General features: G+C 37.9%; 1 protein-coding gene and 4 non-coding genes across 6 annotated transcripts; all 5 read left to right on the top strand.

The window, feature by feature from the left end:
- Positions 1-50: 50 nt before the first annotated feature.
- LOC106928953 (regulator of G protein signaling 9-like) lies at positions 51-14,381 on the top strand. 2 transcript variants are annotated; one of them, XM_015005569.2, is made up of 17 exons: positions 51-782; positions 3,680-3,776; positions 4,289-4,339; positions 4,471-4,577; positions 5,577-5,628; positions 5,720-5,778; positions 6,262-6,338; positions 6,425-6,506; positions 11,068-11,130; positions 11,468-11,497; positions 11,593-11,654; positions 12,428-12,541; positions 12,634-12,749; positions 12,855-12,942; positions 13,075-13,213; positions 13,470-13,552; positions 13,687-14,381. In XM_015005569.2, the coding sequence occupies exons 1-17, from the start codon at positions 714-716 to the stop codon at positions 13,865-13,867; spliced, it is 1,470 nt and encodes a 489-aa protein (XP_014861055.1). In that variant the 5' UTR covers positions 51-713; the 3' UTR covers positions 13,868-14,381. The 2 variants fall into 2 exon arrangements, with proteins under 2 accessions (XP_014861055.1, XP_087857224.1); XM_088001098.1 differs by lacking the exon at positions 51-782 and having other exon boundaries at positions 2,149-3,776.
- trnac-gca (transfer RNA cysteine (anticodon GCA)) lies at positions 6,857-6,928 on the top strand. Its single transcript has one exon. It is a non-coding gene; the product is annotated as a tRNA-Cys (tRNA).
- On the top strand, positions 7,634-7,705 carry trnac-gca (transfer RNA cysteine (anticodon GCA)). The gene has a single exon. It is a non-coding gene; the product is annotated as a tRNA-Cys (tRNA).
- trnac-gca (transfer RNA cysteine (anticodon GCA)) lies at positions 8,297-8,368 on the top strand. The gene has a single exon. It is a non-coding gene; the product is annotated as a tRNA-Cys (tRNA).
- Positions 8,595-8,666, top strand: trnac-gca (transfer RNA cysteine (anticodon GCA)). The gene has a single exon. It is a non-coding gene; the product is annotated as a tRNA-Cys (tRNA).
- Positions 14,382-15,892: the final 1,511 nt, after the last annotated feature.

Genomic DNA, 15,892 nt, shown 5'->3' with positions numbered 1-15,892 from the left:
ATTATTTACTAGGCCCTACTTTTGCTCGAGATTGATATGAGGCAGCATCAAAACCCTTTACAATATATATTTTTTGTTATTAATAGATATTTCTGAAGAATATATATCCTAGATTTGTTGAAACACTTCATAAAGCATTGATAATTAACGTAGCAGATTGGGACAAATGAAACACAAGTAACTCCTTGGATATTGCATCTTTAATTATAAGTTATAAGTAAAGCATCTCTACATTTTGAATAATAATAATTACAATATAGAGGAAGCACTGGAAGATATTTCTACAAAGTAACCAATCCATTGCTACACTAAAAACAATAGAAAAAAACACAACAGCAGAAGATTGTTTAGAAATTTTTTCTTTTACTCTGGCACATTTGGTTTTAAAGACAGAAGTTGTTTACATTATTAGAAATTCATCGTTAAGACAATGTAACATAAAATAACATTTTCGGTTACTTATTTATTAAGTGCATTTGCAGTTCATATTTCCTCATGTATAGAAATTAAAGATACTCTACAATACGTTCATTTAAGTAGGACAAAAAAAGATTAGACTAGATGTCTATTTCTATTCAAACAAGCGCTATGGTGAGGCATTTGAACGCATCACCAGCATCGATTACATCGATTCCCCCTCACACGGCACGGAGCTCACTGGCAACAACAGCATTAGACACAGGAGCGTGAGTGAGTGGAAATAAAAAAAAAAGATGACCATTAGAAACGCTCTTCGGGATCATGGACAGAGATATCGACCTCGGATGGCTTGTCTCAAGAAGGTAGGCTTTCCTTTTTTTATTAGACATTGTGGAAATCCTTCTCTGCCCGGGCGATGACAGCACACCTGCAGATTCTCCATAATAAACAATCTAATAACCGAACTCTGATGGCCACATCTTACCTCAGACGTCCTTCTGTTGATTTGTTCCTATATCACGTGAAATGTTCAACCTCCCTACAGTGTGTAAAAAGACGCAAAACAAGTTATGTGGGTGCTTATAAAGCCAAAATATATTATCAATCAAAAATAATGAAAATAATGAAAATGTATTACATGCTACATTCATTCAGTCTTATTTCTGAGTTTGAATGAACTGTAATTTCAAATAATCTAGTGAATAAAATAATTCACCAGATTATATTTCCTCTTGATACATTTGATCAATACTTACAGTTTTCTATCTTATTTTAACCTTTTCCCAATGATAAGGTCATTCAGTTTAATGAGCATTAAGTATGGATCAGTATAAGTGCTCCCTGGTATAGTGAGCTGCTGCTGGGAAGAACTTAATCCAGGAGCTGTGTACTTGAAAGCAACAGCCTGGTCCTCTGGCCTGAGTACCTGATCATAAACTATTTACACCTAAATTGTAAAACATAAGTGTTTCTGTATATTTTAATGGAATATTATGCGATAGACTAACACAACCTAACATCAGCTTGTTTAGCGAAAACAAAATGACACATTTGAGAAGCTTTTTAAATACACATATGAAAAGTGTGGCATGCATATTTATTCAGCCCCACTTACCCCGATACGTATGAATAAAGATAAGATCAGCATACCAAAACTAAGTCCAAGCAAGATGACTTGGTTTTGGCATGTGTTTGGTAATAAAACACATAAAAAAAAGAAAACCAAAAAAGTAAAGGACTCAAGGGTGGCAAATTCATGCCACAGAAAATGAGATTAAAACAATCTAATGAATAAATGAAAATGAAAAGAAGTGAGCATTCATGCATCTCCCTGGTAACTCTGGAGAAGCTGCATAGATTCATAGCTCAGGTGGTAGAATCAGCTGAAAGGACAACTATTTTTTGGGAACTTTGCAAATTTGGTCTTCTGATGGAGTGGCAAGAAGACAGTAATTGTTTATAACTACTACTGCTCCTGAAGGCATCACCTGTGCTGGTGGCAGTGAATGCTTTTCTATTGGTCAATGTTAAGACCTAAATCCAAATAAAAAAAAAAAAAAGATATTCAAATATATTCCCTATTCACTCTGAGCTTAAGTTATTATTTTTTTTCAAAAAAGGTTTTTTAAAAAAAATTTTTTTAGATACTTCCAAAAGGCAAAGGAAAGCCTTTATAAAGAACAACAATTCTTCCACTTCACAATATCATGTATTGCTTTGTCTGTGCCATAAAATCCCTCCTTAAAAAGTGTAGCCCTGTGTATTTGAAAATGTAGATTAGGGTTTTCTAGTGTTTAATATTTATTACAAGAAAGCAAAAGGTTGAGGAAGTAGAAATACCAGGTAATAGCAAGTAATTTGTTTTGGTGTATTGTATATGCAGCACCCCTCTCTCCTGGGGAATGTGCACAAAATAACTTAGAGTCCTAGTCCATGAAAGCCCACTTTGGTTGGGCCCAGCTTCGGGTTTATAGCCTCTCCAGGATGACTTCAAAGCACAATGCCACTTCAAACAGACCTGAGAGTCAGCTGAACTGCTTGCTCTCACTCTCTCTCTCTCTCCCTCACACACACTCACCTTTACATAAACCGAATGGGTTATGTGCAGGATTTCTTGTTTTTCGGTACGCACACCCGAGCTGCTGGGCGTATTGGGAGCCGAGGGATCAGTTAGGATAACGGAAATTCTGTTTGGGAACGAGAGGATGACTCATTGAACGCACCCACACAAAACCCAAAGTAAAGCCATGGGATCTAGGCACAGTATGTCGCCTCTCAGCAATTACTATTGAAGCCTCAACGTTTTTGGGCAAGACACTGAGCAGTTGTCCTGTAATATTTCACAAATTACAACAGGTGTGCTCCTGAAGTATTAGTGGAAGCCAATGCAAATGGTTAAGTCTTTCACGAATGTGCTTTACAACAGCACTATGAGTGGTTAAAATGACAATATCGAAAACCAGCAGCATTTTTTACTCATTTTGTCTTTTTGTTGTCACAAACTTCAATGTACTTTATTGGCATTTTACATAATAGTCCAACATAAAATATTGCTGAATTGTGAAGTGGTATGAAAGCAAGACATGATGTGTTAGGTGTTTTGTTGTTGTTGTTGTTGTTTTTTTTTTTTTTTTTACAAAAATTTAAAGAATAGCATGCCTTTGCATCAAGCGGATCAACTCAAAACTTTGAAAAAACATCACCTTCAGTTGCAGCTTTAACTCTTTTTGTATATACCTCTACCAGCTTTTCACATCAAGATCAAGATTTGATGAAGATATTTGTGAACATCAGTTTTCAAGTCTTACCACATATTCTCTATTGGATTTAGGTATGGGCTTTGACTGGGCCAAACCAAAACCTAAATTGTAGGACTGGTGTGTTTATGGTTGTAGCCCTTAATGTGTTTTCTTCCAGGATTGTTGGAAGTGTGAAGACCTGTGGGTATGTGAATGTGTAAACTCGAGAGTGCAACTTCTTGTGTTGGATTTTATTTAGGGGTGTCAGATCAAAGGGTCCAAATGGACACATGTAATCCACACTAACCAGATTTACATTATTTTAAAAGCCATCTAAGCCTTCCACTCTGCAGATAAAATCCTAATGATATTCACTGATGATTGTGGTTGTAAAATGGCAAAATGTGGAAAAATCTGAATTGGATTTCATTGACAAGTTTTCAATTTTTTTTTCTTCAGGTGCAGCAGTTTCCTCCTCTTCTTTTCTCATCTCACTCATCTCTCACTGTGTTATTTTACAGGCGGAGAAGGTGCTGCTGGAGATGCAGGACCCCTGCACAGGAGTGAAGTCGCAGCCTCAGAGACTCGTTATCACCATCATACCCCATGCTATCACTGGTAAAAAATAAAAAAAAGGAAGAAAAAATAATAGAACCCTCCCACATAAGCACAAAAACAGATCAATGAACTTGCATAGAAATGCACACTTGATGTAGTTATTCAGCGGCCGACTCACTGATTGTGGCTGTGTAGTGTCTCTGAGGGATACCGGAGCTATGTATGGGCTCGAGAGCTACAGATTTTATTTCCATGACAACCATGGCTGTCTCAGACTGAGTTGGAGGGGGAAAAGTAGGAGGTGAAAGAAGATGATTGAGCAGGCAGGAGGAAACGAGGAAGAGGGAGACAAAAGCAAAGATTCCTATCTTGACTTCTCCATCATTTCTTAGCTTTAAATCCCAGCAGAAAAATGGCTGAAACTGAACATGCTGGGGAATTTACTTCTTCTTCTGCTTCTCTTTGCCTCCCTCTTTTCTGCAACCATTTCCTACCCATAACTTCATCTTTGTTTTTTCATAGTCGTGATTTTTTTCCCTTAACCTTTTATAAACTTTCGTCCTCCTCTGCAGGTGAAGATATAATTGCATGGTTAGCTGACAGATTTCAAATAGATGCTCAAGGTAAGACATGAGTCATCCAGTCTCATCCAAATGGATGCCAGTTGTTGAAATAATTTCAGGAAGGTGTTATTGTTAAATCCTTAGCACTATTACAGCTTTAATGTTTTAACCTCTCCACCTGCTGTCTCCAGAGGCCAGAAGCTTTGGCTCCATGCTGGTGGCCTTGGGATACATCTACCCTTTGCAGGACCACAAACGTTTAGTGATCAAACCAGATGCTTCCCTCTATCGCTTCCAGGTGAACACATTCTCCATTTCAGGCGGTTTACGGTTTGAAATCCAAACCGTAAACCCAAACAAGCTAGAACACTGACACGTAAAGAATCATTCCCCGTTTGTACTGCTGAATTGACGCATCCCTTGCAAAGTGGGTGGCCATGTTGTTTGTGTTGGTCCTGCATGTTCTGCATGCAAAAATGCATGGCACAGCATTTTTAAAAAAATGCATTTTATCTGTTCATTTGAGCTGAAATGTGCAATGCATCATGACTCAAATTAAGTCAGATTGCACTATAAAAATTTAGGTTTTCTGAAAAGAGAGCGCACCAAAAAAATCTGTAAATGTTTTGTGTGGATTGGATATTTTATTGTGCAGTTCATGTTTTACAGGTCACATATTTGCGGTTTGTCATTTGTAGTACAGTACCTTGCGATAGTATCAGTTTGCAAGGTACTATTGTGACACTTTGTCACACTATAATCACAAACTTCAATATATATTGCGATTATAACTGATGTGGGCCAAAACTGCCAAACTTAAAGTATTAAATGGGCTAACATTTGTAGAAAATTAATCCGTGAATGTGCTTCAATCTGAAACATTTAAAAGGTCATACACATTTTCTTTACTAAAAGACAAGCATGTAATTTCTTAGTTGTTGGGTACATTGTTTTCATTTTTTCCCGGTCTATCGTCAACAGCATTGGGATGGGGTTCCCTGTTTCGTATGAAATATTTGCAGTTGGTTTAATGATTGGATGAGCTCAGGATGATTTTGAGTAAAAGTTGGTGGACGTTTGTGCTGCTGTCTTCTCCAGTGATAATATCAAAAATAAGAGATAATTGCCCTCTGTTGTATCAAACACTTCCCGTTTTCTTTTTCTGCTTATTTTTGTAAAAAGCACATCTGTGAATATTCTCCCCTAAAAAAAAGTATCTACAAGCATTTCTGAACCTGTTGTTTATTGAATCTGAAATAATCTGACTGAACTTTAGCTTGGTTCTCTGGTGTTTCAGACGCCGTATTTCTGGCCCACACAACAGTGGCCTGTTGAGGATACAGATTATGGTGAGAATGACGCATAGGTGTTATTTACACTTCATCCCGTGGTATGTTACCAACAGTCTACTGATTTATTACGCGCTTTCAACTCCTGAAGCAATCTACCTAGCAAAAAGAAACATCCGGAAGAAAGGAATCCTGGAGCTGCACGAGCAGGTAAGGAAACTTTATGAAGAATGACAAGGTTCACTTGGAGGAAGGGAAAAAAACAAACAAAATCTGAACTGAATGTTTTGAGTGGATTTTTCTTCTTTTCCATTACAGAAGAAAGGAAATATTCAGAATAACATGAAAATTATATCTTGGTGAAGCCGCTGTGTTCTTTCCAAGCAGTGTGCGTTTACAGGATGTTTCATTTGCTGAAAGTTAAATAATCTCTTTGCTTTTAAATCTTTACGTAAAGTATAGAAGTTACTCTCCAATTCACACAAGACAGCTGTCGCAGGTGTTTGTCGCAGTTCTCTGCACCATTGTCATTTTGACTTTGTTGTCATAAAAATGTAAGAACCAAAGCAAATGCTAATCCATATACTTATTTCTCCAAGTGAGCCTAATACTCTGTCATAGAGACGCAGACTAATGCCAGGTGAAATCCTTCTTTTTAAATTTGTTTACTGTGCTGGTGTTTAATGTGCTCAGGAGCAGTACAACCATCTTCACAAGTGGATGAACCACAAGTGGGACTTTGTAGTAATGCAAGCTAAAGAACAATACAGGTAGGCAGGAAAGAAACTCGGCAACATCCCAGGTTTTGTTGTGAAGAAAGTGTTACAATTGTGTTTGTGTCTTCTTTTACCTTTAGAGCAGCAAAAGAGAGGAAGAAACCGGACCGGGTGGTGTTTGACTGCCAGGAAAGAGCCTACTGGGTTGTTCACAGACCCCCGGTTAGAAAACATTCACACAAGCTTTAACTATACACCTGTAGCTTTGATTTAATCCCAGCAAATGAACACAAAACCTTTTTGGAAGGAGCTTTGTCCTCGTAGTGTAAGCATTTAACAGATTTCAGCCCCCAAATCACAGAGTAACATTTACCCCTTTAGATATTTATTTTTAAACAATTTTTTTTTATGACATTTGTAGGATCAAAACAAACATTTGCATTTTAATATCGGACTAATATAACCTGATTAAATAAATGAAAATGCAGGCCTGCAAGAGATAATTTGATCTAATTAAATCTAAAAACTGGTTGTACCCACCCACTTTTATGCAGAATTATTATACATAATGTGGGGGCATAGCTCAGTGGTAGAGCATTTGACTGCAGATCAAGAGGTCCCCAGCTCAAATCTGGGTGCCCCCTGTCCAATATCCACCTGCAAAATTCACAATGCAGCACCTTCGATAACAAGCATGCTCAATAATCTGAAATTGCAAAATAGAATGCAATATATTCCTCAAAGGCAAAGCTTTATCTGCTTCAAATCCATATTTTAAAACCTATTAAGAAACAATCTCATGAATTTAAATTCTCAACAGCCACTGTACAAATTTAAAAAATGCTCCCCATCTATTCGAACTGTGCATCACTTTGGCAAGTACAGCAAGAACGCATTCTGAAGTTAATTGTAGATGTAATGTTAACTAAAAAACAACTTGAGTTCATACATTTGCTGTTGACAAAATGTTAGGAATTTTGGGATCATAGACAAAACCATGACTAATTTATCAGATTCAGCTAATAATGGCATTTCTGAAAAATTCCTAATGGAGGATGCACCAATTTTCTGGATTTCAGCAAATTCAAAGCTCAAGTCTAAACACTTGTTAAATGCAAAATAATAGTTGCATGCATGAACTCAAATGAGTTCAAACATCCTGATCTGTAAAACAAGCTAAATCTCCACAGCATTACTTTGGGGAAATAAAATCACTTCAAGTATAACTCAATATTTTTAAAAAAGGTTAAATAGTTTACACTTTAATATATCTATGACATATAAAAGACTAGAAATTTGATAAATATCTGATTGTCATTGTGTGTGACAATAAAACACTTATGTAATGTGGGGGTATAGCTCAGTGGTAGAGCATTTGACTGCAGATCAAGAGGTCCCCAGTTCAAATCTGGGTGCCCCCTATTTAATATCTGTTAGTGAAATTCCCAATGCAGCACCTTCAATAATAAGTATGCTGAATTATTTGATTTCATACAATATATTCCACAAAGCCAAAGCTTTATCTTCTTCAAATCCAGATTTAGAAACCTACATTATCACTAACGAAGAAACATTTTCAAGAATTTAAAATCTCAACAACCACTGTACAAATTTATAATATGCTGAATTCAAACATCCTGATCTGTAAAACAAGTATGTAGCAAATATTTTGATGCCAGCCAATCAGTTTTGTTAAATTCAAAAGGATATCAAAAACATTTGTGTTGTTAATCTGGATACAGGGTTTTCAGATGTCAGCTAGCTAAACCTCTACAGAGTTACTTTGGGGGAAAAATTAATTTCAAGTATAACAAAACATTTTTAAATTAGGTTAATATATATATATATATATATATATATATATATATATATATATATATATATATATATATATATATATATATATATATATATATATATATATAATATATCTATTACATATAAAGAACTAGAAATCTTAGTAAATATCTGAAATCATCATTGTATATGACAATAAAAATTATACATAATGTGGGGGTATAGCTCAGGGGTAGAGCATTTGACTGCAGATCAAGAGGTCCCCAGTTCAAATTTGGGTGCCCCCTATTTAATATCTGTTAGTGAAATTCCCAATGCAGCACCTTCAATAACAAGCATGCTGAAAAATGTGATTATCATAAGATTGACTACAACCTATTCAACAAAGGTAAAGTGTTATGTGCTTCAAATATAGATTTAAAAATGTACATAATCACCTACTAAGAAACATTTTCATGAATTCAAATTCTCTGACTGTATATGTTATATGACAATAAAAGACTTGCACAATGTGGGGGTATAGCTCAGTGGTAGAGCATTTGACTGCAGATCAAGAGGTCCCCAGTTCAAATCTGGGTGCCCCCTACCTAAACTTGGTCAACATCCTGATCTGTAAAACAAGTACACAGCAAAAAATATTTATCAGTTTTGGTAAATTCAAAAGAATATTAAAACATTTGTGTTGTTAATCTGGACACAGGGTTTTCAGATGTCAGCTAGCTAAATCTCTACAGTTACTTTGGGGGAAAAATTAATTTCAAGTATAACAAAACATTTTTAAATTAGGTTAAATAGCTTACACTTTAATATATCTATTACATATAAAGAACTAGAAATCTTAGTAAATATCTGAAGTCATCATTGTATATGACAATAACAATGACACAACAGGGGGTTTTTGAGCATTATATTTAATAGTCATGTAAGATCAAACTTTGACTAGACCTCTTCAAAAAGCCTACAATTGTTTGGGCTTATGTTTTTTGAGCAATTCAGAGATTAGCTTGTCGGTTATGTTTTGGATCATTGTCTTGTTAAATTTGACAAAAAAAAGCAAAAACAGAACAAATCTGAAACCTTTTTTTTATAGCATTGTATTTCACAAATGTACACACTGATAATAGTCAGAAACTGAATGTTCAACGGCAGCCGACACAGAAACCCGCCGCCAAAAATTGTGAGCCTTCTCCACACTTCACAGGGCATCTCATTATCTCGACCCATGACTCCTCATTACCATTACATGTCCAGGCAACAGAAAAGGGCACGACTGTTTAATATTTCATTTCTGAGCTAGAGAATGTGTTGCAGTGTGTTGCGTCGTGGGGACGCAACACACTGCGTGTGTTGCGTCCCCACAACTCTTGTGTCTTGTCACGACACAAGAGTCTTATGTCGTGACTCTGGTGCAGAGACCAGCCGAGTAAATCATAGCCTGTCCGTCAGTTATTTCAAATAAAGACAGATCCAGCTAGAAATCCACCAAATAAAATACATCAACCACAAATTTTCCTGTGATTTTTGGTGTTTTATGTAATATGCAGCTGCTTTAGGAAGCCTGTGTGTGCTTTAATCTATACATTCATCTGCAGTCACAGCAAAAAAAAAAGAAAAAAAGGATTGATTCAAAATCCACCACTTTGTCTATTGTAACAGCTTTCGACTGATTAAAAACAAGATATGCTTACTCAGTTAGTGTTGTAGGTCACCGCCCAATGTGAGTCAGGTCATGACACTAAACTTATGCTGCGGAAACGAATAGCTTCTTCTTTTAGTCTGGGATTTATTTGAATAAATAAAGAAGTTGATTTTGGAGTAGCAATTTCTTGATGAATTGTAAATCTTATAGTTCAGGTTATGCGTAAACTAAAGGTTCTCTATTTGAACAAGGAGGACAGTGAAGCAGCCAAATTCTGAGATTGTTATTGATTATTTCAACAATTATTATACATTAAACACAACATGATTATTTTGGGGTGTATTTAAAGGAGGAGCTATCAATGGTTTAAACAAGATTCTTGAGGAGCCAGGTGGCCATAAACCCTCGATTGACAGAAAAATGCCATCAGCAGGAATTGCTGGCAGCAGCCGCTGAGCTCTCCAGCTTCCGATGTATAAAATTATACAATATATTAAATGCCAAAGGCTCCGTGTCTGACCTTCAAGATGAGCTCTACTCCTTACCCAAAGCACAAAAGAGTCAGCTCCAGTTTTGCTCACAACTACATATAAATAAACCAACGAGCTCTGAGGGTTTCTGTTCAACAGAGTCACTAATCAAAACAGGAAACGTTCCCGTCTGTGGACCAGCTGGTTGTCTGAAATAGGAAGTATGAAGCGTATTCTGAAAATAACACTAGCCCTACAGTGAAGCATGGTAGTGGCTTAATGATGCTCTGGAAAACTGCAAGATGTGGAGGGTAAAATGGATTCAGTCAAGTATCAGGAAAATCCTGGGAGAAAATGTCACGCCATCTGCAACGCAGCTAAAGCTTTGATCTAATTACAGGACACTGATCCACCAAAACTTGATTTAAAACGAAGTTATGGGAATTACTAGAATGGCCCATGGCAATCGCTTGATTTGAACTGTTTTGAAAAAAAAAAAAAAGCTTGTCATAAAGGGCTTCAACAATGTAGATTACGCACTCATCATTATGGCATTTTTGGTTTAATTTTGGGAAATAACTAACATTATAACGCTACCTGTAAGAAACAATTTTTTTGTTCCCTTTTATTTCTTGTTGCATATTTACCAAAATACATCATTTAGAGTTGTGGTTGGATAATTTTGGTTCCAATTGTTCATTATTGCCACTTCACACTTGTAACGAGCCACTTGGTGTTTCTAATGGCTAGGAAAAAAAAAAAAAAGATCATACAGCATCAACTGTTCATTAGCATCAGAAACAGCCACCTGTTGTAATGAATTGGTCCCTTGCTAAGCCCACTGTGTCTAATTGCTTTTATTGTAATGTGTGTTCAGCCAGGGACTGTGAGTGCCATGGACTACGGGCTGGATCGAAGAACAGATCCCAATACAGACGAGGTAACAGGTGAGTCCCCGCATGACCTGCAGGATCATAATTCTTCTCAATCAGCTTAAGCCCAGTAAGAGGCTTTAATGCATGAATGCAGCTGCATAAAACGATGCTTGCTTTCTATTTCAAGCCTACGCTGTCTGCTTACAGTGTTGATTTCCATCTTATTTCTTGTCTTCGCTTTTGTTCTTTTCTCCTCTGCAGGCATTTTCCCATGGCTCTATTTTTTCAGCCCACTGGTTACACCACCAGTTTATACCATAAAAAAAAAAATCACCATAAATATATATACATATATATAAAAAAACAATATCAAATGTCTTGTATATATATTCTTGTTCTCAGACACAAACACCTGACTACTACGAGAGAATTGTGAGTAGGATTTTGCTCTCTTGTGTTTTCCTCTTGCTCGCGTTTTTGCTCAGCTAAAATTGGTACTTTGTTCTGCCTCGTCTCACCTGTTGTAGATGATCTTCACCCAGCAGTCCATCATGAGGCCCAGAGTGAAGTCATCTGTGTCCATCGGCGCGTAAGACAGCCTCAGATTTATGTTACCTGCACTCTGATGCCCGCAACAACAAATTCACCTTTTAGTTAGATGTAAAAGGTCAAAAAACATAAAAATGCCTCCTTAAAGAAGTTGAGCACAATTGTCCTTAATGTTTTCCTTGCTCTCTTTTTATGAAAACAAGATGATTTTCTTTTTTTTTTTTTTTTTTAAGATAAGATTTTGAGTTAAAAATCTGCAATTTTTCTTCCATTCAATTTATTCATGCTTTACTTAGCTGCACTTCTGCGGAGCTTTCTGAGTGGTCAGACAAGTAAATTGGTGTGAACTCTTCTCAAGGGTTTAAGGAGAAATCCTCTTATGCTAAATACAAACAATAGCATAACTTAGGTTAGCAAAGTTTGACCCAAAAGGAGCACATTACCGCTGCAGCAATGTGCTTTCGACCAAAGTGGAGATGTTTGGCTGCCATGCAGCGTGTTTGGAGAAAACCACACATAGCATGTCAGCTCAAACATCTCATGCCAACTGTAGAGCACGTCAGTGGAGGTGTGATGAAATGGGCCTGTGGTTGTTTTGTAACCACAGGATCTAGGCACCTTGAAGGCACTGAATCAACAGTGAAGTTCTTTACCAGAGGATTCTAGAGTCAATATGAAGCCGTCTGTCTGTCAGATGAAGCTCTTCCTGAACAGCACAGCGATTCCAGACGTAGCAACAAGTCTGCATCTGCATGTGGTAAAACATTATTTGTGATCTACATCAAACAATGAATCTCATTTCCTGCACTGCAGACTGGTGAAGTACAGCGCCACCTATAGCGGTCACGACCCTTTTCTCTCCAAGTGTCTTCCCAGCAACCCGTGGCTCACTGACGACACGACATACTGGACCTTGAACATGTCTAAGTGAGTCAGCCAACAAAGACATGTTCTCTAAAAGTCAGCCTTATTCAGCAGTCTGATTTTCCTCCTCTGTGGTTTTTCAATTTGTGCCGCAGCGTGGAAATACCCACCAAGATGCGTGTAGAGAGGTGGACGTTCAGCTTCAAAGAGCTTCTCTCAGATCCTCGAGGACGAGATGATTTCAGACTCTTCTTGAAGAAAGAATTCAGTGGTATGGACTATATTGAATGAGAAAACCCCCCAAAAAACCCCAAAAAACAAAAAACGCAGTGTTGACTTGAATACTTGTGTGGTTTTCTTTTCTGGGTGTTTTTAGGTGAGAACTTGGCATTCTGGGAAGGCTGTGAAGATCTGAAGTGGGGAACTGCTGTCGCGATGAGAGAGAAAGCAGAGCAGATCTACAAGTAACGACTTTTTGGGATCTACTGATTGGATTCGAGTTTGAAAGATCTCTCTTTATTTTCCCTACTGCATGAATTTCTGTAATCTTTCAGCAGAAAATTGATTCAAACTGACCATCTTTCATCTTTTCCCAGGACATTTTTGGCACGTGGCGCCCCGCGATGGATCAATATTGATGGAAAAACAATGGAAATCACAGTGAAGGGTTTGAAGCACCCACACAGATACGTTCTGGATGCAGCCCAAACTCACATCTACATGCTGATGAAGAAGGTCAGTGAACACATCAGCAGTGGGGCCTTAGGATTGGCAGTGTTCAATGTCTGCTTGTTGGGCTCTGCGGTATGTTCACAAGACTACAGAACCTGAGATAATTATATCATTGCAACAAGTAGTTTGATATAGAAGTATGAGTTGATAAAGCAGGAGCAATACATTTGATGATTGATGTCTCATAAGGTAAATATAATTATTATATTTGAAGATAAAGAATGGGTTGGCTTTTCTTTCTGTCTTTCTTTCCTTGCAGGACTCATATGGGCGGTACCTAAAATCTCCTGTGTTTAAAGAAACCTTAAAGAAAGCCATCTGTCCCGAAGAGCACAAATTCAAGTGAGCGACATCTTTTAGACGTTCTTGCATTTGACGTCCGATACTTGAAGAATGTCGAACTTCTATCCACTTAAACTTGTTTTGGAAAATCACATCCGTCACTCTCCATTGTCTCCTTTTTCCATTTCCCTCAGTGAAGTCCAGTTGGAGCAGAACGCCAGGAACAGACGGCCCAGTCTTAGCCCCATCATCATCCGGCAGCAAGAGCAGGAGCAAAGGGCCAAGATGGCCGCCAACGCCCCGGTTGACATTACACAGGTCATGAGCAAACTCAGCAAGCAGGGCAAGGAGATGGGTCCTCGTCATTCCAAGTGAAAACACCTCAAGTTCAGCGACAAACATGACTAGCGTTTATGTTTTTTTTTTCCAATTTCTGCAGAGGTTTAGTTTGAGATTAAATTAGTACTTTAATAATATTCATTTCGATCCCAAACTGATGAGAAATGTGAAGTGAAGCTGTAGAGTAAATTCAATGTGACTCATGTTCAAAATGTTGTTAGTTATACAAAACCTTTATTTAAAATAGTAGAAATAGTAATATATTTTTGCTAAGCCTCCTTACTAGTGACATATACTGAGCAACAGTGAAAATGTTTTTTGTGAGCAATCCTGTTTTAATCAAACTCAGATGACAAGTTGCACTTGTTAAATTACGGTTTTATTATGCGTGATGAGTAACGACAAGCAGAGGACCAGAGTCTGTTGTCTTATCAGTGAAAGCTGCCATTGTTTCTCATAAAGTGTCCATCTTTTTCTGTTGTTGTTCTGTAGTGCTGCTCTCTGTCTTTCTTTGTTATCAGTCATAAGTGAATAAATCAAAATCACCTCATTTTTATTTGTTTGTGTTATTTACTGTGTTTCAATGTAATCACTTCGTTGCTATGCACGTTGTTAGGATGGGATTTATTCCTTCCTTTGTTTCTTCTCTCCTTCCTTCTGTCCTTTGTCCTTTCCTTTCTTTTCTCTTTCCTCTCTCCCTCCCTCCCTTCCTAATATCGTTCTCTCCTCTATTCTTCTTTTTTCATTCTATTTGTTGTTTCTCCCTCTTTCTTCATCTTCTTGGATGTTTTCATCTTTCTTACCCTAATCCACTGTTCTTTTTCTTTCTTTCTCTCCACTTACCGTCCCTTTGTCACTTTCTGTCTTCCCTCATATTGTACCTTCATTCCTTCCTTCATTTGTTCGATCATTCCTTCCTTCATTTTTTCTTTAATGTCGTCCTTTCAACAACTTGACTCAGCTGCTGCACAATAAGATATTTTAAAGGTAACTAACCAGTGACTGTAATTTGTCTGTTTCATAAAATATTCAGCTGTAATAATGTTTAAAACTATCAATTAGTATCAATATCTCTCAGTTAACTCTTAGTTGGATGATTGAAATATAATGGATAGGAAAATTTTGAATTTTCCAGATCCCACACACTGACTCTTCCCAACCCAGATGCCCTCTGACTGTTGTGTCTTGCCCTCTGATCCCACAGCTGTGCCGATTTACCACTCCCGTCCCGCACCTCGCTGTCTACACTGGAATCCCTGACCCACCTTCTGTCACCGCCTCACCCTCCCTCCCTTTCCTCACCCACACCCCAGTCTGTCCGTCCCCAATTAGCGTGGCCTTAGACAGCACCTCGGCTTCTGAGCGGCGGATGGAGGCCAGCGACGGTGAGGGCAACACAGAAGTTCGGGCCCCTGAGGGGGGAAACTTGTCCAAGTCTCGAATGGCCCTGTCGCTGCGCCGACTGCTGAAGAGAGGCTGCAGCCCCTCCACCATGTTCGCCAGCCTGTCGCCCAAATGCCACACGGCGGCCACAACAAGTAGCCGCATTCAGCCCATCACACCAGATGAGGCCAGCCAGGCTCCACCCAGAAGAATCGGCAAGTAAGTGGTGGCAAATACAGCGCTCAGTCGAAAACACTTCGACAACGCTTTAGCTCTGGTTAACACTTTAGTTCATGTAGTGCAATCATCGAAATGCACAATCCACAGCTATGGTGCTGTGGATTATGGTACTCATGTCAACCACAACAGAGGTGAAAATGGTGGGAAAACATTTAAGAACAAAACAGATAGGGACAAATACACACACTCTTTCTATTGCAATTTTAAGAGTAAGAACTTATCTTTAGTACCCTCCATGCTTCTTTGTATGTGTCAGAAGCACTAAGAAGCACTTCTTCAAGAGTATGTTTTGTATGAAGAAAATATACGGTTAATGGCAACAAAAACTCCTTTAGTGGCTTTGCTTAGAGAGACACAGCTACAGTCATATGAAAATAATGAACACCTCATTAAACACTCAGTTTATTTGGATCTGAACACCACAAAAACAGAACTGGA

This window comes from Poecilia mexicana, unplaced genomic scaffold, assembly GCF_051168715.1.
Source record: "Poecilia mexicana isolate PSO_F unplaced genomic scaffold, ASM5116871v1 scaffold_19, whole genome shotgun sequence".
In the NCBI taxonomy this organism is placed as follows: Eukaryota; Metazoa; Chordata; class Actinopteri; order Cyprinodontiformes; family Poeciliidae; genus Poecilia; species Poecilia mexicana.
This window is presented reverse-complemented; position numbering and strand designations above follow the sequence as displayed.

What these genes read in the sequence shown, in the direction of transcription:
- LOC106928953 (XM_088001098.1), top strand. Translation starts at nt 3,536, where the DNA reads ATGATTGTGGTTGTAAAATGGCAAAATGTGGAAAAATCTGAATTGGAT. An exon ending in CATACCCCATGCTATCACTG is followed by an intron (nt 3,777 to 4,288) that starts GTAAAAAATAAA and finishes CCTCCTCTGCAG; the next exon opens with GTGAAGATATAATTGCATGG. An exon ending in AAAGCAGAGCAGATCTACAA is followed by an intron (nt 12,943 to 13,074) that starts GTAACGACTTTT and finishes ATCTTTTCCCAG; the next exon opens with GACATTTTTGGCACGTGGCG.